This window comes from Peromyscus leucopus, chromosome 3 (assembly GCF_004664715.2).
Source record: "Peromyscus leucopus breed LL Stock chromosome 3, UCI_PerLeu_2.1, whole genome shotgun sequence".
Lineage (NCBI taxonomy): Eukaryota > Metazoa > Chordata > Mammalia > Rodentia > Cricetidae > Peromyscus > Peromyscus leucopus.
The window spans coordinates 22,527,859-22,554,683 of record NC_051065.1 but is presented as its reverse complement, the minus strand read 5'-3'; the positions used below and the strand labels follow the sequence as shown (position 1 = coordinate 22,554,683).

The window sequence follows — 26,825 nt, the reverse complement described above, 5'->3', positions numbered from 1 at the left end:
AGCATCTGTTCTCTGCATGTTTATTAGGATGTGAGTGGAGTGCTAAATCTAAGTGTGAAACAACAGGGATTCTGTAAGGACCTCCTAAGAATTCCTGTGTGGTGTTTTAATAGTAAAGCATCTTTCTGAGATTTTTTGAGTAGATACTTAATAGAGTTTTCTTATGAGTACAGTTATATAATAAATAAAAGACTGTTAGTCTTTCATATTTATTACTTTACTTTTTACTGTAGCAACTTTGAAAAGATGATATTCTTCCATTGTATACTTAAAGTTCAGAAAGATTGCTTGTATTTATGGCTGGATGTACACTATACTTGAAAATCATCTAGATTCACTGTTTATAATCAAGGCTAACATGTCTCTGCTTTTGAGAAGTTAATTTCTTCATTTGAATTCTGATGAGGTAGGCTACTGGCAGTGGTTAATACTAGAGAGAGGAGGTCCTAGGTTTTCTCTGAACTGATTGAGGTGACATGAGAGGCCAGATCTGTTGAATTTAAGCCATTAATCAAGATTAGATTAAGGAGCCTTCACAGTGTTCAACTCTTGTGCACTGTGACAGCCAGGTTCAGATCCAGATCCCGTGGCAGGGTACTTATTGCCATTTATACTCATCCAAGTTAGGAGACATGAAAATCGTTTCTGTAGATGTGGAAGTTTTTCCTTTAAAAGTTATTTAAAATAATCCTTTTCTATACCAAACACTGTTTCTCAGAGACTGCATTTTTCTTTCCTCTCACTGTACCACCTTCCCTGGGGTGAGCGTGGAAAATAACTGTAGAACATGGAGAGATACTAGAAATTGCACTTCTGTTTCCTATCCTTAAAGACAGTTCAAGAAGAGGTATTTTACTGGGTTAGTATTTTCTGAATTGATTCATTCATGATTAACTTCACTTTTCCATCTATGAACATAGAACTGGAATTACAATGTCCAGCCACACACAGTATACCTGGCCTGAAGTAAATGAAGTCAGAACTGGAGCTGAGCTTCCTTGTTAGACATTTAGTAACTGATGACTTACTTAAGCAAATGATAAGATAGGGGGTCTGGTACTCTATCTCTTTTATGGAAGGTGAAACAGATCCAAAGTGGTTTCTTGTGTGAGGAGAAGTGACTGGCCAGATATGGAACTAGTTCCATGTGGAACCAGGGCCTCCAGTTTCTTTGGTGAGTCTTCCCTATCATGCTTTAGCGGGCTGAAGATTTGATTTCTAGGTGGAAGTTTTATAGGCTATTAATCCAGAGAGTAATTTTGTCTGGCTGCTTGTTTTCTTTGCCTGCCTGTTTTATGATTGCATGTGATTATGTTGTTATCTACCTATTTTTTCTGTTTTGACTCTTTGGTCATGGTTATACATGCCTGTGTAATATAATAAGGTTTTCTGTGAAATCTGGAAATGCTTTTTAAAAACATTTATTCCTTGACAATTTCATACATACATACATTGTATCTTAGTCATATAGATACTTAACTCCCCATCTTACTTTCCCCAGACCCCCAATATAAGCCTCCCTTTCCTAGTCTTTCCTCACTACAGTCTTCTTTGTGATAATTTGAGGAGTCTGATTAGTGCTGACTATAAATAAAGGATTTCCTTTCCAGCAGCAAGTAGCCAAGAGCCCCTGTCTCAGTTACTTTCCTATCGCTGTGAAGAGACACAGTGATGAAGAAAGGCAGCTTATGAAAAAAAAGTATTTATTGGGGCTTGTTTACTGTTTCAGAGGGTAAGTGCATGACCATCATGCTGGGGAGCATGGCAGCAAGCAGGCAGACATGGCATGGAACAGTAGCTGAGAATTTACATCTCATCCATAAGTTGGAGGCAGAGAAAGAGCTAACTAGGTTGGGGTTTTGAAACTTCAGACATCCTTCACCCATGACACATATCCAACAAGGCCATACCTCTTAATCCTTCCAGATCAAGCCTTCAAATATCCATTATCATGAAGACTAGTACAGCCCCTCAGCTAAGGGTGGAAGTCTATGAGTCCCTCCCTTCTCCTGTCCATGTGGAATTGTTGACTGGTTTGATCTTGTGCAGGCCTTTTATAGCTACCGCTAGCTGCCACGAGTTTGGTAGTGAAACAGCCAGGTCATGTTGAGAAGATAGCATTTCAAGCAGAGGTCTTACATTCTTTCTAGCTTCTCTCCTGTGATGCTCCTTTAAGACTGTGGGAATTGATACAGATGTCCCATGTGGGTCTGAGCACTCAGAGTCCCTCATTAGCTCTTTGACCAGTTATGAGTCTCTCCATTGATTGCTGCCACTACAAAACTGAAACTCCTTTGACCAAGGTAGAAAGCAGTACCTATAAACATTAATATTTAGAAGGCAGATTGAGGACTTACCTAGTGAGCAAAACAACAGTACTAGGTTTCTGTCCCTCCTCCTCTGCCCAGGTCCTATGACCTACCTAGCTGTGGGCTTTTGGGTAGGTTTACAGTATCAGGCATGAATTTCTGTATCAGGAACAGGCTCACATCTAATCAGAAAGCAGTTGGTTACTCCGATAACTGTCCTGTCACTATTACGTCTATAGGCACATCTTGCTTGCCAGGTCATTATAGCGGCATGAAGATTTAACCACAGAGTAAATTCATGACTTTTCTCCCCCACTGACCTGCATAGCACCTTTCAACACTGTGAAATCTAGTCAGCAGAGAGGATGTTTCCATATCAGCCCCAGTTTAATTTTAGAGGTGCTTTTCATAAACTAATTAGAATATACAGGTTACAAAGTGATTTTTTTTTTTTATTTTTTTAATCTACTGACTGATTTGTGTTTTGAAGACAAGGTCTCACTATGTAGCCTGTGCTGGACTTGAACACACGTGCCTCTGCCTCTCTCTCTTCAGTTAGGTTATAGGTGTGTGTCACCATGCTTGGCTTGCAAAGGTTTTTAAGTACATGTCTAAAAAACTTTTTTTTGAGAGTTGATGCTAATTGCTTGCATGGCATAGTGGAGATGGCTCAATTTTATTGCAAATGAGTCTCATTCAGAGCATATTAGAAGCACGGAGATTTAATGTGTCAGATTTTATATATATTTAAAAATTTTTTTTTAAGTAAATGGTCTCTATAGTTTGTACTTTTAGAATATAAACTTAGATGAGAATTATCTTGCTGTCTGGTGTTAAATTTATTAGTCTCATATGCTTGTAGACATTGATGTATTGGATTATAATAAAATTTGAGTTCTTTTGGTAGACTTTTAGACATTGATTTAGTTAGATCTGTGAATCTTGAATCAGTGACAGGTTTGCTATACTTTCACTTGTTTTTGAAAAATATTACATATATTTTATCTGGCTTGATCCATCTGTTAAACAATAAGACACAGCATAGGAGAGGAGCCCTAAGACATAGTATAGGAGAGGAGCCCTAAGACATAGTATAGGAGAGGAGCCCTGAGACACAGCATAGGAGAGGAGCCCTGAGACATAGTATAGGAGAGGAGCCCTGAGACATAGTATAGGAGAGGAGCCCTGAGACATAGTGTAGGAGAGGAGCCCTAAGACATAGCATAGGAGAGGAGCCCTGAGACACAGCATAGGAGAGGAGCCCTGAGACATAGTATAGGAGAGGAGCCCTGAGACATAGTATAGGAGAGGAGCCCTGAGACATAGTGTAGGAGAGGAGCCCTAAGACATAGCATAGGAGAGGAGCCCTAAGACATAGTATAGGAGAGGAACCCTAAGACATAGTATAGGAGAGGAGCCCTGAGACACAGCATAGGAGAGGAGCCCTAAGACATAGCATAGGAGAGGAGCCCTAAGACATAGTATAGGAGAGGAGCCCTGAGACACAGCATAGGAGAGGAGCCCTAAGACATAGTATAGGAGAGGAGCCCTAAGACATAGTATAGGAGAGGAGCCCTGAGACATAGCATAGGAGAGGAGCCCTGAGACATAGTATAGGAGAGGAGCCCTAAGACATAGTATAGGAGAGGAGCCCTGAGACATAGTATAGGAGAGGAGCCCTAAGACATAGTATAGGAGAGGAGCCCTGAGACATAGCATAGGAGAGGAGCCCTGAGACATAGTATAGGAGAGGAGCCCTGAGACATAGCATAGGAGAGGAGCCCTGAGACATAGTATAGGAGAGGAGCCCTGAGACATAGCATAGGAGAGGAGCCCTGAGACATAGTATAGGAGAGGAACCCTAAGACATAGTATAGGAGAGGAGCCCTGAGACACAGCATAGGAGAGGAGCCCTGAGACACAGCATAGGAGAGGAGCCCTGAGACATAGCATAGGAGAGGAGCCCTAAGACATAGTATAGGAGAGGAGCCCTAAGACATAGTATAGGAGAGGAGCCCTGAGACACAGCATAGGAGAGGAGCCCTAAGACATAGTATAGGAGAGGAGCCCTAAGACATAGTATAAGAGAGGAGCCCTGAGACATAGTATAGGAGAGGAGCCCTGAGACATAGCATAGGAGAGGAGGCCTAAGACACAGCATAGGAGAGCACATTGTTTAGAACAGAGGTAGTAGATTTAAGTTTTAATTTTGTGGTTTGATAAACTACAATGTGATGTAGAAATTCAATTTTTTTTAAAAATTTTTTTAGAGAAATAAAATACACCTAATGCTCTTATTCTCTTATATTCCAATGAGAATGTTGGGACATACTTAGATGAAATACATTTACATAATATAAATGTAAATTAAGCAATATAGAATCTGAAAATTTTTAAAATTGATCTCGGCACAGTGTTTGTATTGGGTGAATGGTTGCCAAGATACAGCCTGGAACTCTTTGAGTTTTGTTTTGCTTGGCCATACACTTTTCATCTTCTGATCTTGTTCTTTCTAATGTATATGTGGTAGGAGATGAGTTGCACATCATGATGTGCTGAAATAAATTGAAGAAAAAAAATTAAAACTGTCTCATTGTATGCTAGCAATTATAAAATAAGCATGTGAAATTATTCTTCATAACTTCATGGTATTCTTTTATGTGTAGTGTATGAATGTAGTTTTTTCTGCAGATTCCTGTGTTTGGGGATTTAGGTAGACTTCAGTAGCTTTTAGTTAAACATTTTGTTATGGTGCATCATCGGGATAAATTTCTAGAGGGAGATTGCTCTGTTGAAATGGAAGTACATTTGCTGTTCTGTTAGGTGGTTCCTGTTTGCTCCATGAGATTATACCATTTTAGGGTCCTTCCCGCAGTGGAGTGTGAGTTGTGTTTGGCTGTGGCTTTCTTTGTCTAGTTTGTCTAGTTAAAATAAGATGAGCTGCAGGGCAGTGTGGTGCATGCCTTTAATCCCAGCGCTCGGAAGGTAGAGGACATTTCTGAGCTATTGGCCATCCTGGTCTACAGAGTGAGTTAGTTCCAGGATAGCCAGGGATACATACTGAGACCCTGTCTCAAAAAACTAACAACTGAGTATTCTTTCCTAGGTCTCAGGTTCTATTTTGTGTTTCTATTTGTGATGATCTTTCATTTTTTATCTGTCCCCACCAAACTTCGTTGTTGCTCTTCTTGTTTTTGAGAGGGAGGTCTTTTTGTACTGCCGGGAATGGCCTGGAACTCATAGGTTCATCCCCCTGCCTCAACCTTCCGAACAGCTAGTACTGCAGGCATACATTGTCATATCTAGCTTTTCATACTCTTTAGAGTTATGTCTAGATGTAGGATATTAATTCTTTATGATATATGTGAATTTTTTGGAGTGTATCTTTGTGTTTTGTTTTTGTTTATGGTCATACAAATTCTGTTTTTTTAATGTAAAAATTTATCAGGTTTTAGTTTTGTTCCCTCTGAGTTTTGAGGTTTACAAAGCAGGGTTTTGTTTGTAGTAACACTAGAGAGGAAATTTTTTCCTAGTGCTCTCTAATAGTGGTATTTGTTGTTGTTGTTGTTTAGATATCTTATTTAGAGTATATTCTTGTGTATCGGTAGGAAGCAAGTCTCATTTAGTCTTTTCTGTTGGCTGTCTAGTTGCGAGACACCATTTTTGAAAATGACTGCCTAATGATGTGAGGTGCCACCTCCATCATACACTAGGTTTTTCTGAGAGACTGGGGCTTTAACAGTTGGTATCGTAATAAGGTAATGAATTAGCTTTGTATGGTATGTTAATAAACACTGAAATATTCTAATCAAGAATAAGCTTGACTCTGTTAGCTCAAGTCTTATATTTTTCAGGGTGTCTCATGATTTTCCTCATGGAGTCTTTGAACATGTATTGCAGAGATTATTCCTAAAGCTTTTTGTCTCTTTCATTGTAAGTGAGATGCCCCATGCAATGTAAATCTAAATGATTGTTATTAATGTGACTCTTATTTTTGCATGTTAATTTTATAACCTGTGGCTTTGCTGGGTTATTACAGAGAGTCTTGTTGACTGTAGGAGCTTGTAGTTACTGTGTCAGTTAGGAGATTGAAGAGGTCTTTCGTCTGTGTAGCCCTAGTCCTTTGGTCTCACTGTATTGGCCATTGTCTCCCAAACCGTGAAACAGCACTGGAGGTAGAAGAAGCCTGAACTGTTGCTTGACCATAGCAGTTATGCTCTAAGGAATTATGAGGTCATTCTTAATTTATTCGTAAGTTTTTAATTAGGAATGGCTGTTGAGTGAATGATGGTCAGCTTTTCTGTCTTGGTGTCTGTGAGGTAGTCATTTTTTTCCTTCTTAGATCTATTAATAGAGCAAATATTAATTGGCCTTGTAATATTAAACCAGTCAAACATTTCTGTCATAAGTCTTACATAGGCAGTCTGATTCCAGAGGTTAAGTCTTCTACTTTGTGGTTCAGTTTGAGAAATTTGATGTGCTTTCACAAAAGTGTTCTGAGACATCCTGGTTAGTGTTCGGTAAATGTTCGGAGATTTGTGGGGGTGAAGTCATTCTGGGACTAGCAGGCCTTTTGAGAGTGAGGACCATGGATTTATGAGCATCCCAAGCAGCAGCCTGGCAAGGGCTTTGGGCATGTGAGCATCCTAAGCAGCCCCGTGAAGCCTGGGGGCCTGTGAGCATTCTGAGCATCAACCTTGTGAGGGTCATGGCCATGCAAGCTTCCTGAGCAGCCCCATGAAGGCCGTGGGCATGTGAGTGCCCTGAGAAGCTCTGCTCTGCTTGCACTTCCCCTGGAGGACTACTCACTCCAGTCCCTGAGCCCTTCTGTGCTCATCAGAAGAGTCCTTTCTGGTGGGTTGATCACAAACTTCAAGGATCTAGAAAATCTAACAATGGAGCAAATGCTGCCTTATGTCAGATGGGAAGCTTTCAAGGTAGAACAGGAAAAACAAGGCAGGCAGAAGGCTTGTTTTCATAGATGTAGAAAGATGGGAGCAGGGCCCTCGTGTGCATCCCTTAGAGCTTTGCAGTGTTCCATAATCTGTGTGTGTAATAACTTGCTTTAAAATGTTTTACTTTACTGGTACATCTGTAGAATTCAGGGATTGTCAAAATGTTTACTCATTTACACAGATGAAATCATTGGATGGTAAATCCAGCTTTCATTATGCCGTTTGTGACTCTGCTCCAAGAATAAATATAGAGCCATGTCTAAATGTTTAGACATGTATTTGAAAAAGTATATATATTTAGTTGTTTACCACTCTAGTTAGTGTGAACCTGGGAAAGCGAGGCCCAAAATGAGTTGGACTAAAGTCTCATGCAATAGCCAGCTTTATCCAGAGAATCAGACAGTTGATACTCTGAGGGTGAAGAAAATCACATGAGTAAGGTGTTCAATCACAAGGACAAGCCACACGTGGAAAGCAATGTTTTTCCAGGTAGGCATATGAATAACAGCTGCTGAAGTAACTCACTCCTATACCGGGAAGGGCACGAGAGCACATCCCAAGAACAATCCATGTTAGGAAGAACAGAGGCTGCAAGACTTGTTCATTTGGAATTTTCTCATGAGGTCTCAGAAATCTCACATGACTCCATTCTTGGGCTGTGTTCTGACGTTTGAAGAAGTTAAACGTATGTTTTGAGAACACTTACCAGTTCAGTAATTTCTTGGATTGGTTCAGGGACTACAATTGAATCATACTATATGGACTGTTATTACTAACGAGTAATAAAAAGCTATGTTGAAATGGGAATTACTTGAAATTTTTTTCTTATATTGATTTTCTTCTTATGCTATACCAGTGGAAGAAATTTCCTTACTTGTAATTTTACTTGAATCTGATTAATAATAGAACATTTCATTTTGATTAGCTGTGAGTATTTAAGAAAATATCATTCTTGGGAATTGATTCCTTTTCTTCAGCATGTAACACCAGACAGCTATATTCCATGCCTGGCGGACCTGTGCAAAGCACTGTGGGAAGTGATGCTCAGCTATTACAGGACAATGGAGTGGCACGAGAAGCATGACAGTGAGGAGGAGACAGCTTCAGCCTCTGGTAGGAGATGGCTTTGACTCTTTGTAAGACTGAGCTGCAACGTGTGCCGCATTTCTGCCATAATGGTGAGAGGGACAAGGCCCACCCTTAGGATCGAGGCATTTTAGTGGCCATAGATTAAATGTTCAGCAGAGAAGGTCATTCAGACACTACGAAAGCTCAGTTTTCTTTGGGGATTAAAAGGTCCAAAGGACTTTCCAAGTGGCACATAATTCCATTTTTGAGGGTACATGCTGATGGCCATAGTGTTGAATTGTTTTGAAAACCTTTTTTTTTTTTAGTGTTATTGATTGTGAACCTGGTAAGACATTGATTCTTTTGTATTTACTAGGAAAGCAATACTAAATAGTCACTATTACTCTAATTTGCAAGTTGTGAAAATAACGTTAGGTTCTAAGAATTAATAATTATATTGATATTTTCCTTTTTGAACATACAGGAAGACAGTGTCATAAGAAATTTAAAACAGGGCTGGAGAGATGGCTCAGCAGTTAAGAACTTATACTGCTCTTCCAGGGACCCGGGTTCAATTCCAAGTAACCACATGTCAGCTCCCAACTGTCTGTAACTCTGGCTCCCGGGGATCCAACACCTCACCTCACAGAAATGTATATGGAGGCAAAACACCAATGCACCTTCACCTGAAATTAAAAAAAAAAAAAAAAAAAAAAACCTTTAAAGCATTCATTTTTGTAAGGAAAATAAACTTTTAAGTAGTTATGGTATACAATGCTAAGTAATAAAGAAAGTAGGAGCTTCTTATTTTACTAGACATTCTTTTTAAATTTATGTCTTAAGTGATCCTCTTCGAACAATAGCCAAAATTAAATGTTTCAAATAATTAGAGGTTTGTGAGATGTCTCAGTCAGTAAAGGACTTGCCCTCAAGCATGAAGACCTGAGTTTGGGTCTCCTGTAACTGTAAAACGCCATGTGGGTAGCTGTAGTCCCTGGATTATAGCTGAGTTATTGTCAGTCAGCTTAGCCAAGTCAGGAAGTTACAGGTTCACGGAGAGACCCTGTCTCAAAAACTGAAGTGGGAAACAACTGAGGAAGATACCAGGTGTCGTAAGTCACTGTTCCATTGCTGTGAAGAGATGCCGTGACCAAGGCAACTGTTACAAAGGAAAACATTTAATTAGGCGCTTGCTTACAGTTGCAGAAATTTAGTCTATTATCATGATGGGGAGCATAGTGGCATGTAGGCAGTGCTGGAACAGAAGGTGAGAGCTGTATCTTGATCTATAGGCAGAGAGAAAGAGAGAGGGAGGAAGGGAGGGAGGGGGAGAGAGGGGTGGGAGAGGGAGAGAGGGAGCGAGCCTAGGCCTGGCATGGTGGGACTTCAAAGCCTACCCTCAGGGACACATTTCCTCCAAAAAGGCCACACCTCTTAATCCTTCTCAAATAGAGCCACTCTCTAGTGACTAAGCATTCAAATATATGAGCCTATGAAGTACATTCTGGTACAAATCACCATATTCTACCCCTGGCTCCCATAGACTTGTAACTATATCATAATGCAGAAATACATTTAGTCCAACTTCAAAAGTCCCCATAGTCTATCACAGTCTCAACGTTGTTTAAAAGTCCAAAGTTCAGAGTCTCTTCTGGGATTCATAGCATTCTCTTAATTTTAAGACCCTGTAAAATAAAAAACAAAAAACAAACAAACAAATAAAAAAACTCAAGCGGGGCGGTGGTGGCGCACGCCTTTAATCTCAGTACTCGGGAGGCAGTGCCAGGTGGGTCTCTGTGGGTTCGAGGCCAGCCTGGTCTACAGAGCGAGACCCAGGACAGGCACCAAAACTACACAGGGAAACCCTGTCTTGAAAAAAACAAAAATAAAATAAAATAAAGTAAAAATAAAAAAGATTACATACTTCCAACATACAATGACACAGAATATACATTCCCATTCTAAAAGGGAGAAAGGGAGCATAGTGTGGAAATACTGGACCAAAGCAAGATTCAAAACCAGCAGAGCAAACTAAAAAATTTTGCATCTTCTTGTCTGATATCAAAGTGTTCTTCAGATCTCTAATTCCTTTCAGCTTCATTGATTGCAAGACAAGATTTCGCTCTCTTGGGCTGGATTCATACCCAGTCTTCAGGTGTTCCTGGCAGATATCCCAGTACTCTGGCATCTCCAACATCTTGGGGTCTCTGTCGGGGGCCTATGGAGAGCCTGCTCCAAGGCCACCTCCATGGGAATGCAAGAAAATCCACGAAGGCAGCAAGGGCTAGACTTTTTCTATCTGAGGGTGTTTAGAAATAAGTTGCTATCTGACTGGTAAACTAAGAAAACACGCATGCTTTCTGATGTTAACTTTCTCTTTTACTTCATCTTAATAACGGTCTCTGACTCTTTTGTCTCCATACAGCTACATTATCTCCACATTGCTACATTCTATACATACAGCTTTATGTCTTTCTTTATGTCCATATGGCCATACATCTCTATACACAGTTACATCTGTTGTCACAGGTCTACACACCTTTTACATATATTTCTCTTCTGTATCTTTATTCCATGCAGCTTCATCTTCCTTATCTCCACACAGTTACAAATCTCCACACGGCCACAGCTAAACCTCTCATTCACATAGCTCTCTCAGCATACAGCACTGACACAGTTCCTAGACACAGCTCCTCTATGTAGCAGCAGCTCTTTCACACAGCTCTCTCCCTCATACTCACACACAGACTTCTTCTAGATTATTCACTCACTCTTTACTCACTCACTCTTTCACCCACTCGTTCCCTCACACTTCTCTCTCTTCACATTGTGGCTGCTCTTCCTTCACAGCCAAACTCTGGACGGTTATAAGTTATATTTTCAGGGCCCTACCCATTCTCAAAACACAAGGTAAGTCACATGGTTTCTCTTAGGCTAGCAATGTCACATTGACCCATGCATGTAGCTCTAAGTTGTTGAGGGGTCCCAACATTAAACAATTGCCTGAACCTTGAGCTGTCAGGGTACGTGAAGAAAGGGAGCTACTGCAAGGACTATGTGTTGATGTAAATAGCCTGGCCTTGATTTAGCAATAAACAACACCTGGGAGTTAGTCTTTGTGTACATTCTGTAGGGGCAGCTTAGTCTGTTTTGGACTAGTTCTCAGGTCTTTGCAAAGTGTGTAAAAGGCTGTCTTTGAGACTGAGAATGCTGTTACTTTCCCGTGTCAGTAAAGAAGAATATTCTGTTATTGTTTTTGTTCATCAGAATTATACAGCTTAAACAGAAATCCACAGCTAAATGTGTTTCCAGAGATATAAAACACACTGCCAAAGGGCTGTGGAAAGCACCCCACAGCTGTTCTTATTAGGGAGGCATAGCAGTGGCACCTGAGAAAGGTGCAGGCAGAAAACAACCGGTTTCCACAGCCAGTGACCCTATGGCTTTGCCAGGCTGGGCTCCCCATCAGGGAGTTATATGTCTGGTGGGTGGACTTGTCAAACACTAGTTGTCACTAGTTGCCACAGCCCTCAGCGGGTCTCCAAGGCAATCCAGGCTTCACCTTCATAGTTTCACACAATGGCCTCTCCAGGCCTCCATGCAGGGACACCCCTGACACATACCTGGCCTCAGAGGCTTTGCTTAGCCAAAGAGGAAGATCTCACAATCCCTTTCTTGTATTCTTGTGTCTAAATCCAGAACCACATACCCAAAGCCGACAGGTTCTGCTGCTTGCTAGGGCTGGAACATAGCCTCCATGTTCAATTACATCTACATCAGCTTTCTGTTGTTGATGGTTTCCTTCTCTGCCTAATCTTTCCTTTAATTCCTTTTCACAAGTTGGAAGCTTAGCCATTTGGGGTCTTGCCCTGAGTTTACTATTCCCTTTATTCCATTATCATCAGGCTTTTATCTTTTTATCTCCTTGAGCACTGGATTTGGCTCCAACAAAACATTCCCTGGTGTTCCTTTTCTCCTCAAACTGAACAGTCTGTATTTTTCTTGCCCTGCTTGCTTCTTTTTATTATAAATCTGCATAAGAGCAATCACTAATAACCATATGAAATAGTCAATACTACTAGGCTGTTATGAAATCTCTGCCAATGCCATCAGTCAAAAACTCTTCAATTTAGCCTCAAGCAAATTATTAGGACAGGGCCAAAAAGCAGCCACATTCTTTGCCAAAATATAATAAGCATGGTCTGAAGGCTACTTACCAATATTCTCAACCTCTGAAACTTTTTGAGCCTGGGCGTCATAATTTACATTACTCTCAGCACCACTGTCTTCCATGCTTCTACTGGTGTGGCCCATGAAGTCAACTGCTTACCTAATCCAAAATCCCAAAGTCTGCATTCTGCCAACAAGCAGCATGGTCAGGCCTGTCACAGCAACTTCTGCATTAGTCATTGTTCTATTGCTGTGAAGAGACACCATGACCAAAGCTACTCTTACGGAAGAAAGCATTTAATTGGGGACTTGCTTAACACTTTCAGAGGTTTACTCAATTATCATCATGGTAGGGAGCATGATGGCAAGCAGGAAGGTGTTGGAGCAGTATCTGAGAGCTACATCCTGATCCAAGAGATCCTAGGCCTGGCATTGAGTTCTAAGCCTGCGCCAGTGACATACTTTCTCCACCAAGGCCACACCCCCTAATCCTTCTAATCCTTTCAAAGAGTTCTACTCCCTGGTGACTAAGCATTCAAATATACGAGCCTATGGAAGCAAAACAATTGGGTGGCTTCCACAAGCACATTCACACATGTGCACCTGCATACACAAGCACATGCACATACACACATGTGTACCTGCATGCCCATGCACATTCACCTACACACACAATTACTTTTAAAGCAAATAATTCTATTAGCATTTGTTTAATACTGTGCTGTGTCATGCAATTTAATGCAGTTTTTTTTTTTTTCTGAACTTATTTTTGATAACTTCCAGTCTCTGGGGTACCTGGTTTCTGTGATTTGGTCAAACAGGAAATACCAAAATCTTACTGTTTGATTAAACAGAATTTTGAAGCCATGTTTTGAAGACACATCTCATCATACATATAGACAGTAAAAATTAAGAGGGGAAAATTGTATCATGGACTAGAAATTTTGTAGAAGAGGGTAAAGAGAGAGGGAGGAGAAAGGAGAGAGCATTGAGGCAAGTCAGAATTGCAAACCAGTGGACTAGGAGTGCAGCTCAGTGGCTGAGTGCCTGCTGAGCATGTGCAGGGCCAGGGTTCAGTCAGAGCTGGAATCCCAGGCTCACTGAGCCAGGGCTTCATGACACTTACTCTGCTTTGTTACTCTTTGACATTTTTCTAGGTATGGTTCTAATAAAAGATAAACCTAAGGACGGGTTTCAGGTAGAATTAGCATACACGTTAGATAGAAGGACTTCTAGATATGCATACTTACAGACTCAATACAAATGCTGAAACAAAAAATACAGAGAACAAGATATGACCTCTATGATGATGGAATACTGAGTCACACCAGATTTGGGCCTTGCATATTTAGACTGTTTTGCTGAAATTCCCTCTTCTAATCTATATCTTAAGAGAATTTGGGTTTTCTGACTGATTCAGCAGTCCACCAGCAATATCTAGGACTCTGGATAGTTACATGCAGACATGCAAGAATACAGTGGTAAGAGCCAGAGATAGGAAATTATTCCCAGTCCCTTTGTAAAGCTGAAGGCCTCTAGAATTACTTTTCTGTAGCTCTGTAGTGGTATTGATTGTCATTCTAACCCTTTATGTCCTAAAGAAACCACTAAAGATGTAGTCTAGATGCATAGCTAGGCTGCTGGTTCACCACAGCTAGAGCATGTATGCAGTCAAGCTCTAGCAACGCTGAGGTAGACCAAGCATGTCTGTTGACTGGCAAGGATGGTCTTCTCCTAGTTACCACTGGACACCTTGCCAACCTGGGAGAAGATAATAAATAGGCTGTTGTTCTGCTGTACACAAAGCTATACAGTCTCTTTAATACAGATATGTGTTTGTGTTCTCAGGAGAGAAACTTTTTTTTTTTTTTTTTTTTTTTTTTTTTTTTGGTTTTTCGAGACAGGGTTTCTCTGTGTAGCTTTGCGCCTTTCCTGGGACTCACTTGGTAGCCCAGGCTGGCGAGAGAAACTTATTTTGAGGAACAATATTGACCTTGCTTGTTGGACTGAATATTGCTAAATTGATCATCTGGAATTATTAATATTATAGTTCATTATAAAAACGTAATATAAATTATGGAAAATAAAGACATGCATATTTACCTCCTTCTGTCTCTCTTCTTGTTGGCATACATATTACCTGACAGTTGAATTAATTGATTTTTTAGTGCTCTGACATCAGCCTGTCACGTGGTAGTGAAGTAGGTGGTGTGTGGCTCTGGGGCTGCACTGCCTTCATTGGACTCACTGCCTTCATTGGACTCCTAGGCCCATTCACATGGGTAGTGCAAAGTCTTGGGTATATTTAGCATTTCTCTAAGTTATCTATGTATCAAAGGGACTTAATCCCAATGCCTGATTTTACTATTATTTTGAATGCACATATATTGAGTATACTTTCTTTTTTATTTTATGTGTATGTGTGCCTGTACACTGTGCCTAGTGCCTGCAGACACCAAAGAGGGTGTGGGCTTCCCCCAGGATCACAGTTACAGAAGGTTGTGAGAGCCATGTATTTGCTAGGAATCTAACCCCCTGGAAGAACAGCCAGTGATCTTAACTGTTGAGCCACATCTCCTGCCCTGAAAAAAATTGTATTTTATCTTAGGTTGGCTCATAAAAAAAATTTAGGGAAAAAATAGATTGAATTAAAAACATGCTGGTTTTTGTTTTCAGAAGGAAGTCATGTGTTGAGTGCTGAAGAGACCAACTTTGATCGTGGCTATGTAAAAAAGAAGCTGGAGCATGGCCTCACGCGAATATGGCAGGTTTGGTTTATTTTCGTGTTGATTTAAACAGAAGCTGTGTTCAAGCTGGGCTCCAAAACACTCATGTTATAGTTGCTGTAGAAATTCTTTTTCTAAACTTGGGTGTTTGTACTCTCTGCAGGCTTAATCATATGTTCACTCGTCTTTGGAACAAGGCTATCATTTAACTTAATTTCTGCAATTAGTTGATAATTATATTAACTACCAAGAGCAATAGAAAAAAAAGTCTCTTAGTTTGAAAATTTCCATTAGAAATATTCATGTGTTGCATGACTAAGGAATTTGTGCTTTTCTAAAAAAAAATTGTGCCTTTTTTATTGAACTGTCCTGTTTATTTTTATTTTATTTAGTTTTCTTGATTTCCTTTTTTGCTTAATTTTAGGAAAGAAATAAGTAGGTGACATTAGGGCACAATATAGGGAAGAATAAATTTTAGTTCCTCACTGAGCTTCTTTGAGGAAAGCTCTATAGTTTTTGTTTTGTTTTTAATTTGGGCTCCTGTCAGTGTATGCCATTTGGACTACTATATATAATAAGATACCCTAGACTAGACTGCTTTAAAAAAATAGGACTTGTTTCTTATAGTTCTGGGTCTGAGAAGTTCAAGGTCAGAGTTCTTAGAGTTTGTGTTGGGTGAAGTTCTGCTTCCTGTTTCACAGATGGTGCCTTTTGTTGTGCCCGTACTTGGTGGAACTGGAAAGCCTGTCCCTGGGGCATCAACTCTAAGTCCTAGTCACAGGGACCCCTCCCACATGACCTCCAGCCCTTATGAGGACCTGCTTTTCTGTTGCTCTCACCTTGAGGGTTCAGACAGCATCACAGGAACTTTAAGTAGACCTAAATGTGAGACTGGAAGACATCTTTTTAAATTTTCTTTCAGTTGACTGGTTCAGTTGTAATCTGAAATTTACTTAAAATTTGGTTCTTCCTAGATCAAAGTGTAATTTCTTTGGAATCTTTGATCCAAACTTGAAAAGCCTTGAAAAACTACCCACGCCCCCAATTAGTTTGCTTTTCAGTTTAATTATCTAATATAGGGTTTCTTTAAAAAAATCATTTAGGGAAACATCCTAAAAATGTAAATTTCCTCAAGAATCACTTAATCTTTGTAATTTAGTGCTCTGGTTTATGACAGTCATATATTGGATTACACAATTTGAATTTATATTTAGCATTTAAATATATTTACGTTGTACTTATAATTATTTTAATTTCTATATTATCTCTTAGGACAATATTAAACTATTATGTATTTAACAATTATTGTGATTTGGGGCTCTTTTTGTTTGAGCATTATATTTGAATATATGCTCATGTTCATTAAATACACACCGAGGGCCAGGCATGAATTTTTTATGATTTAGTCTCCTTATAGACCTTTATTGTACTTAATTGAAATTAGCATATTCATGGTAGAATTTCTGGTAATCAGTGGTGCCCTTTGTAATGCCTGGCATTTTATGCAGTTAGTCTCATCTGACATGACAACTTGATGATATTCCTGGTAAATGAAAATCTATTCCATATGAAATTTAGTACACCATTCCCACTTAAGTATTTGGCCAGTTTATAGCAGTCATTGTCCTTTTAAACGTGACCATTGTGTTCTTGCCTATCATACTCCAGTTTCAAGTTTTAGTGTGTGATTTCCTCTACTCCTTGCCAGCCCCTGCCTCCTCTACTCCAGTATTCAGCCTGTTCTGTATTATTATAACTTCTTTTGTGAATTATTTGGTTTTATAGATTCTTAATGACTATGGTAATGAGTAGCCCCTTATCTGTTATTTTTCTTTTTTACTTATTTAAGTGCAGATAGTATTTTTATGATGCCATACTGTGATTTGTATCTTTTTTTCTTATGCTATACATATAACCTTGCCCATGTTGAGCTCAGCCTAGTGCTCACGTGGCAGATTTGAATATCTGCCTCTAAACTGCATATTAGTTGTTCTATCCATAATGCCTAGAATATTACCTGAAGTGTTTAATAGACACTCAGGAAATGTTTTTGTTTTATTAAATTATTATATAATTTCTAATTTTGACCTTTTGAAAATATATAGGAATCATTAATCCATTGTATATTTTGTTTGATATTTGAATAGTAGACGTTTTCTTTCTACTAGTTAAGTTTCTTCTTCACCACTTTCTGGATAATTCTACTTCTGTCTACTTCATTTCTTACAAAGCATAGAGATAAAATTGTGACTTTGAAGGAAGATAGACCTTAGGTTTGCCATGTAGCAGGCACAAGAGTTCAGACAATAATACTTGAGCCCTCTAGACTCTGCTCCTCAGAGGTAGAAATTCCTGCCAGACAAAGCTGGTTTGATCCCATATGTAAAGTTATTAGCATAGTGTTTTTGACATGGTTAAATAATCACAAAGCAGATTTTTAAAAAAAAATTCAACCATTGTATATGTTAGATGTCTACTGTTTACTGTTACTGAATTATTTGGCTTATTTATCTGAACATTTCATTCATTTTAAATAGTTTGTAGTCTGTTTAATGTATTATAAGTCTTTCAGGATTCCTCATAACTTTTATTCCATCTTTACATAGTTTCACTTTTAAAAACAATTATTGCCTATCCTAGGTGAATTTTAGAATAATTGTTTAGAAGAAAAATTCTTGCGATTTTGGCTGGAATTTCATGAATTTGGAAAAGTGGTCTCTACTGGTTAGTCATCCACTCAGGCTCATTGCTCTCAGTTGCCTGATGCTTATTTTACAGTTACTCATTTTCAAATGCATTATATTTGGATTTCTAATGAACCAAAGCCATATATACATAATGATTTTTGTTCCATCTCTTATAAGAATATAATTTTTTGAAAAGGGATTTTATTTAATACTTAATTATGTGTATGTGTGTCTGTGTGGTTATGTGCACCTTAGAGTAGGTGTCTTCAGAGTCAGAGACATGGGATCCCTTGAAGTTAGAGTCAAAGGCAGTTGTGAGCAGTTGGGGCATTGGAAATAGAACTTGAGTTCTCTGCAGGAATAGTGTTTGTGCTTAACTGCCTAGTCATCTCTTCAGCACATGATATCCTTCTTATCATAAGAATTGTGTGTGTATATATGTGTGCCATTACATTAAGTAGAATTTAACATAACTATGCCAAGTTTTAGTGAGATTGAGGCCATTACTATTTCTTAAAACATTCATGAGACTACCCTTGTTAGGTTAGTCTTAAAGATACTTGGCTGTTGGTCTATGTAGATATGTTATCAAACTAAGAATCCACTATTTCATTTTAATATGTTACTACAGAATAAATTTACTTATTTGTTTGTGTCTTACAGGATGTTCAACTAAAAGTAAAAACCTACTTGCTTGGAACTGATTTATCTATATTCAAATATGATGATTTTATCTTTGTTTTGGATATAGTCAGCAGGTAATGTGAGATACTGTCTTCTGTGGCTTAATTCATTCAACCATAAGAATAAAAAATCAGAAATTAATGAGTTTTCTGCCTAAATTCTTCATGGAAGAGGATGTAATTACTCATGACTGATGGACTGGGCTTGTAGAGTCTTTATAATTTTTTTTCAAATACCCAAATTTAAATTTCTGTTAGTTATAATTGTTAAAGAAAGAACCTGAACTGTTTTTGTTTTTTATAAGGATGGTCCTGAAATTTATATAGCTCTTTCTGACCAACTAGGTTGATGCAAGTTGGAGAAGAATTTTGTGGTAGCAAGTCTGAAGTTTTGCAGGAGTCCATTAGAAAACAAAGTATCAATTATTTCAAGAACCACCACAGGTAAGAAATACAATAAAATATTTATCTAAGACTTCCTCTTATAAGATTAACTGATATAAAGCCATTTTTAACTTTTAATAAATAAATTTATTGTATCTCTTTGTAGAATAGTTGAGGATACTTCATCAATAATGTACTAGAAGGTATTCACTATTCATTTGTAAATCTAAAATTCTTTGTTTTGAGTGAGTTGAATGTAGGATATGTTCTGGCAGCCACTTCCCAAATAACCACTCAGAGACTTAATATTAATTATAAATGCTCAGCCAATATGAGCTATTGGTTTATTACTAACTTGCTCTTACAACTTAATTAACCCATTTCTATTAATCTGTGTGCCTTCTTGAGGCTCATGGCTTTTACCTTTCCTGCATATCCTGCTTCCTTTCCATCTGGCTGGTAACTCCTCTGACTCTGCCCTTCTTCCCAGTGTCCTTAGTCTGGTTCTCTTGCCTAACCTCATCCTGTCCAGCTATTGGCTAGTCGGCTTCTTTATTAAGCCAATCACAGCAACATATATTCACACAGTGTAAAGGAATAGTCCACATTAAACATATTGAAGTAGACATTGAACTGGTTTCATTAGAGGTAAAAGTTGATCATTACATCAGGGTTACTGAAAGACTCTAGTCACTGGTCTGCGTCTTTAGACGTACTGGACAAGTAGTAAGGAAGTAAGAATATAGAGGCAGCACTCAGTGTGGCATTCCAGGAATAAGAAGGCTTGTAGCAGATGTGCTACTCAGACCCTAGCTGCGAAGCTAAGATTGTATGCGGCATTGCTTTGCTTAACCATCACTGCAAAGATGGAAAGGGTGATTAGGTGTTCTTTGAGTGGAAGAAGACGCGAATGAATGTTACCATGTACTGTGATCATTTACCCAAGCCATACCAGATGGAGAGAAAAAGGAAAAGCACTGATTATGCTCTCATTTTTAAAATTTGTTTTACTGAGAGAGAGTGGGAGAGAGAGTGCAAACACACATGCCATGGCATATGTGTGGAAGTCAGAGGACAACTTACAGGAGGGCATCAAGTCTCCTTTTCCAGTGTGTGTGTGAGTGCTAGGGCTTGGACTTGCCTTCTCAGGCCTGGCAGCAAGTGCTCTTACCCACTGACCCATCTCAACCCCTAGATCTTTCTTGATGTAAGCCAGCTCCCAAGTTGTATTCTTACATATTTTACCATTAAATTATTTATAAATTACTTTTCATTTTTACAACCAAGTTTTGAATTTGTTATTCTTATTTGGAACGTCATTATTTGAAATTCATCTTTCTCTCCTTTTTTATTGTCAATACCTTTGTACAGAGATTATGTATCATGTTAATAGTGAGATTATTGGGTGTCAAAAGATTGATTGTTAAATATATTTATGTTAAAGAGAAAAGGCTTTTTGATAAAAACCTAGATTTCTCTGCCAGTTGTCTGCTTTCCCAGAGTGCCTTATCCCTAGCATAATCACTGGAAGACTTCTGCTGTTCCTAGTGTTTGGAGGTATGGGCACTGTCAAATGCTGATCTGGGGAGTGGTGTCCATTCTGCATTGTACTGTTGGGACTATCAGAGGGTGTCTGCCTCTCTGGTAACCATATGTAGACATTTTGACTTTAGACTCTGATCATGGTGGAGATTCCCCACTGAAGTTTATCTTGGGGAAATCAAAGAATCCAAAAAGGAGTTAATTATTATTTCCTAAATACTCAGCAAGTTTCAGGACTTTAGACATATGTTTAGAGCCTGCTTCTCACTGATGAAGCTACACTGTGTTGTTAGAACTGGACTGGGAGAGAGGAGGCTCAGGTTTTGTTTCACCTCTGGTGTGTGCCAGCTCTCAGAGAGAGGACAGGTTATTCAGCATCCCAGGGCTGTCCCGCCTGTGCTTCCTGCCTGGCTACCGGCCAGTCAGTTCTTCATTAACCAATGAGAGTAATATATATCCACAGTATACAGAAGGATCATCCCACAGTATTTCTGTCTTTTTGTTTGTAACTGTCTTGGTAGAGGTAAGTGGTATCTTGTGGTTTCCATTTGCATTTCCTTAATGATTGAAGATACTGCCAGCTTCCTATGTGCTTATTGGCTTTTTGTATATCTTCTCTGCAGAAGTGTCTTTAAAGGCCTTGCCCATTTTTAACTGGATTATTAGTCTTTTCATTGTTAAATTGTAAAATTTTATAGTTTTAGTTGCTAGTTAGACTTTTCCCCTGTGGTTACACATGGACGCGATCATCTTGAGGAGTTACTAGCTATTGCCTGTCCAAACACTGCTTCAGCTCCTCCTTCCTCTCTTCTCCATGCGATTGCATGAACACTAAATCTTTTGTTCCCTCCCTCCCTCCCTCCTTCCCTCCTTCCCTCCCTCCCTGCCTCCCTCCCTCCTCCTTCCCTCCCTCCCTGCTTCCCTCCTCCCTCCTTCCCTCCCTCCCTCACTGCCTCCCTCACTGCCTCCCTCTGTGTGTGTGTGGGGGGGGGCGGAGGTTGACATTGATTGTCTTTTCCAAATTACTCGTCACTGTATTTCTGAGACAGGGTCTTTTACTGAGTCAAAGCGTATCCATTCTGGAAGATTGCCCCCATTTCCATTTCCCTAACACTAAAATACAGGTGTCCATCTGGCTGTTTACATGGGTGCTTGGCAGTACAAACTCAGTTCCTTATGCTAGTGTAACAAACATTTTACCAGTGCAGCCATTTTCTGGCACATGCTCACTTACTCTGTCTGTCTGTCTGTCTGTCTCCCTCTGTCTCTCATCTGTCACCTCTCTACCTAATCTTAAGATCCTTTCTGTTCACTCACTTTACTTACAACTTGTGCTATAGTTTGTAGATATTTTCTACTGACCCTTCTTCTGATAACCTGCTGTGCTAGTTCACTTATCCAATCAGGCTTTAACTGAAGGTATCCTGTCTTTCAGTTCTCAAATGTCGTTTTGATGCTTGGCTTTTAAAATTTGTGTATTTATTGAGATAAATCTTTCCGTGTAGCCCATGCTGTCCTGAACTGATAATCTTTCTGCTTCATCCCATGAGTGTTGTAATTATAGGTGTATACCATGATGTCTGTCCTTGTTTGTTCTTTAGCATTACAATTTTGAATAAATACCTATAACTTGAAATTAGGTGATGATACCTCTAGCAGAGCAGATTCCTGGATATTTTGTATTTCTATATGAAATTTAAGTTTTTCAATTTCTGTGAAGAATTGTATTAGAATTTTCATGGGGGTTGTGTTGAATCTGTAGATTGCTTTTGGTAGGTTGACCAGTTTCACAATATTAATCTTGCTAATCCAGGAGCATGGGACATCTTCCATTGCCTAGAATCTTTTTCAGTTACTTTTTTTCACATCTTAACTTTTTCATTGTACAAGGTATTCTTCACTTCTGTGATTAGATTTATTCCAGATTCTTTCTTTGGGTGTATGGGGGCGGGAGGGGGGGAGACAGGGGATGCTGAGGATAGTGAATAGTATTTTCTCCTTGCTGTGAAGGCTCATGATTTTTAAGTGTTAATTTTATAGCCTGTAACTTTGCTGAGTGTATTTATGAGCTGTAGTCCCTGCCTAGTTATCCCAATGTTTAGAAGTGTTCCTGTTTGTCTAGATCCATCTATTTACTCACTCTTTGTCATCAAATCTGAATTTATTAAAAAAGTCTAGGCTTTGTTTTAGCATGGTGTGGTAGCAGTAGCTGGTGGTGTATTGGAGGAAGAAAAAGGGGAAGCACCAGGCTTTTACTCAAGTAGAAGTAAAGCTTTGTTTTTCTACCTTTTTCTATATAATGCAACTTTATTCAAACAGAAGTAAAGCTTTGTTTTTCTGCATCTTTCTGTATAATATAACAGTGACTCGATGACTTAGAACATAAAGTGAGAGCAGTAAAGTAGTGTTAAAAGCAATCCACGTGGTGTAGGTAGTTAGTAGACTGTCTGGAGTATAAGTGCTGACCTGCTAAGTGTTAAGTGCTTTGTAGAGATAGACACTGTAAAAGGCCTTTTCAGAATGATATTTATCTTGGTATTGTCGCTTAGTCACATTATGAAACACTAATACATAAATATTTGTGATTTTATATGACCTGATAGTTGTTTTTCTATTTCAGACTTGGTATTTGAATAGTTAAGACAAATTTAAGTGCATGAGTTAGTGACAGGTTTTAATTTAGTTCTTTAATAAAAATTGTATTTCTTACACATCATTTTTACACTTTCAAAAATATTCAGCTTAGTAAATATTTGACATATGTTTATTATGTTTTTCTTAAGGATCATAGGGTAACTAACAGAAGCACACTCTTGTAGTTTATGTGCTAATGTGAATGGTTTTTGTAGGTGATTATGGTGATGATAATTCTGTTGTTACATTGTATTTTGTTTCCTCAGTTCTTGTATTTCCTGCTCCATTATTCCTTAAGACTATTTGTGTTCTTTTCTTTTCTTTAAGAATACGACTTGATGAACTGAGAATGTTTTTAGAGAATGAGACGTGGGAGCTTTGCCCTGTTAAGTCAAATTTCAGCATCTTGCAGCTTCATGTAAGTTTTTCTCAAGAACAGAGAAATGTGTCTTCTAGTAATTACTTTTAGGGTTTTTTGTTTGTTTGTTTGTTTGTTTTTTTTTTTTTTTTTTTTTTTTTTTAATAACAACTTCTTGAGCTCCTTCCTTGAAAGGGATTCCTAATGGCCATTTGATAAGAATTAACTGCTGATGGACTTAAGTCTACTTTACAACGTTGGTCTTACATGCTTCAGTAAACACTTTTGACTAAAGAAAGTAACAATTACAATGAATTTTCTTTTGAAATCAAAAGGGAACCCACTGTTTTATATAAGTTTTTCAGAAAATGAGTCAGTTGTATTTTGGTACCATGTGATGAAAATGCTTTTTTATTTCAAATGTGGAGGCATTTTGAATTTCACTCAGATTAAGGATGCTTAATGTATGTGTCCATAATTAATACCATGATTGATCCATATTATTAAGTATAGAAGTATGTTTAAATAATCCTGTCAAATTCATAAGGAGTAATTTCATTCTCACGTCTGTTTTAGATCAAATAGAAAATGATAATCTATATTTAATACTTTAAAAAAAAAGTATAGTTTTCCTTGTTTACTGTTATGTTCAATTTCTATATTCAAAAAAGTATTTGTTTTTCTGGCATAACAAATGGATATTGATATTCCACCATAAGAAACTTTTGTTTGCTTTAAAAAAATATTTTAAAGCCGGGCGGCAGTGGTGCATGCCTTTAATCCCAGCAGTCAGGAGGCAGAGCCAGGCGGATCTCTGCGAGTTCGAGGCCAGCCTGGTCTACAGAGTGAGATCTAGGACAGACACCAAAAATACACAGAGAAACCCTGTCTACACACACACACACACACACACACACACACACACACACACACACACGAGCGCGCGCCAAAAATAAATAAATAAATATATTTTAAAATGTTTTCTGACAATTTTACAGGGTATTTAAGAAGATTATGTGAATTTTATGTTTGATTTTATGTCTTATCTTCAGGGTCTCTCATTATGTGTATTCAAATATATTAGCAATCACCCATTAAAGTTCTTTAAAAATGTCTGCTACTATTGTGTTGAATAAAGGCTTCTGAACACACACACACACACACACACACACACACACACACACACACAGATGCTTATTTATAGATATAAAATACTAGCAATTTTTTGAAGGCATGAATGGGCACTTAAGTTATAGCACGGTTACAGATTTGCTTGTATTGACAAAATGCTTCATAAATGAAAGGAACACTTATAAGAAATGCTAATTTTATTAGTTAGTTAGGTTCTTTGTAAAGAATAGTTGTGAAAAACTCTTTAACTGGTTTGATTGAAATACAATGTCGTAAATATTCCTGCATCAAAGATTGTGTTGTAGTCCGTGGCCTGAGTACATTGTGTTTGATGGTTTTCTTCAGGTGGAATGGCTTCTAGAAGAAGATAAAAAAAAAAAAAAAGTGGATATATTTAAAAAGTACTTTATTATTATTATGTTTTAATTTTATTCTATATACGGGTGCTTTGCCTTCGTGTATGTTGGTGTTCCACATGTGGTTATTATTGTGTTTTAATTTTATTCTATATACGGGTGCTTTGCCTTCATGTATGTCGGTGTGCACATGTGGCAGCCGTAGGAGGCCCTGGGCTCCCCTGGATCTGAGATTAAAGACAGTGGTTAGCTGCCATGTGGCTGCTGGGACTTGAACCTAGATCCTCTGAAAGATCAGCCAGTGCTCTCAGTGCTGAGATATTTCTCCCTGTGTTTAATTTTAATAGGAGATAGTCTTTATGTTCTGTAGTTTCATATCCAGTCCTAGCATATTGCTTTCCTAATATGACAATAGTAAAAATACTAACAGCAGTGACGAGTATGTGCTCAAGGACAACAAAAGTAACATAAATTGTAACTGGCATCAATGAAATGACATTAAATTAACAGAATCTGTGACTTCTAAAATAGTTATGATTCCTTAACATTTAAATTTTTAAGCTTAACATTTTAGAGTATGTATTTAAATAATTTTATTGAATTTTTATTTAATAGGTTAATTAATAGATTGATGCTGCATATTTTAATGTGTAGTTGGTATAATTGTAAGAGAACTTTTACTAGAAACATGTCATTTCTGACTAAGCAAGCATTATTTTTTTCAAAATGGTTGCCTTAAAAACCATTTAAAACTTTTTATTCACATGCATTCCTGTCGATTTGTAAAAAAAATTATGTTATATTAAACACTTGTTTAGAATTATAAAAATAGTGTCATGATTTTCAAGCTTTGTATTGGATCTGATTTAACATGTAGTTGAAATTTATAAAGAAAGCTGGGGCTGAGACATGGTGTAATGATAGAGTGAACAAGTCAGTGTACTTTGTAGAAATTTAAGGAACTTTTTAATACTGCCCTTGGACCTTTCAAGATTAATACTGAGTACTGAGTATGACAGACATTTAAATTTGGGTTAATATTGTTAGGTGTAGAAAAATGTTTATTTTGTGGTAAGTTGTCAAGTCAAGAGCTTTGTAATTCAGATGAACTTTAGAGATTATTTGAATCTTTTCTCCAGTTAGCTGTAGCCTTGAACTTGGCACTCAGTCTTTCCAGACTGCCTCAGTTTGCTCATCTTTGTGATGTGGAAGTTGGATCAGGTATTGCATCTTTTTAGCTCTGTCATTTTTTTATTTCTCCAGTCTGGATTGGTCCTCCCATTTTAAAGATGAGGAAATGGACTCAAAGAGAAAGCAGGTGGCATTCATAATGGCCTGACTATAGCAGTCTAGGAGCAGAAGACACATCTGGCCAAATGAGTGTTTGTGCTCTTTGCTTCTTGGTCTGTAAAGGAAAGTAAATGATAGTTGCAGGTACCAACATAAAAAGATAGATATGTACTGGATCCTCTTGCTGTAGTGGCAAGAATGTCTTACATGGTGCAAGCATGAGTCAGCAGTGTCTTAGCAGTTGCTCCCTTGAAGGATATTGTGGGTTAAAAAGTATGCTGCCCGGACTTCTGTGGCTCTGTCATTCAAATTTCTCGTCATTTCAGAATGTGTCTCTAACTTTCCTTTATGGAAGGCCGGAGTTGCTTGACCAGGCCACTCTGACTTAAGTGGTACTCTTGACTAATCTGTCTTTTAGAATGGTTATGTGTTTCCAAGACTGTGATCTCAGACGACTTGTAAGATGTAAAGAGGAATAACTTGAAGATCATGTTTTTCCCCCTGGTCTAACTCTTTATTTACATTAAGGGGA

General features: G+C 38.3%; 1 protein-coding gene across 1 annotated transcript in view; it reads left to right on the top strand.

Annotated features, from left to right (window-relative positions):
* Nucleotides 1-26,825, top strand: part of Vps50 (VPS50 subunit of EARP/GARPII complex) — a 106,604-nt gene that overhangs the window by 39,387 nt on the left and 40,392 nt on the right. Inside the window, exons 13-17 of the mRNA XM_028869789.2 lie at nucleotides 8,242-8,377; nucleotides 15,179-15,270; nucleotides 18,579-18,673; nucleotides 18,944-19,042; nucleotides 23,486-23,576. Of these exons, the coding sequence (XP_028725622.1) occupies nucleotides 8,242-8,377; nucleotides 15,179-15,270; nucleotides 18,579-18,673; nucleotides 18,944-19,042; nucleotides 23,486-23,576 (513 nt within the window). The remainder of the gene's footprint in view (nucleotides 1-8,241; nucleotides 8,378-15,178; nucleotides 15,271-18,578; nucleotides 18,674-18,943; nucleotides 19,043-23,485; nucleotides 23,577-26,825) is intronic.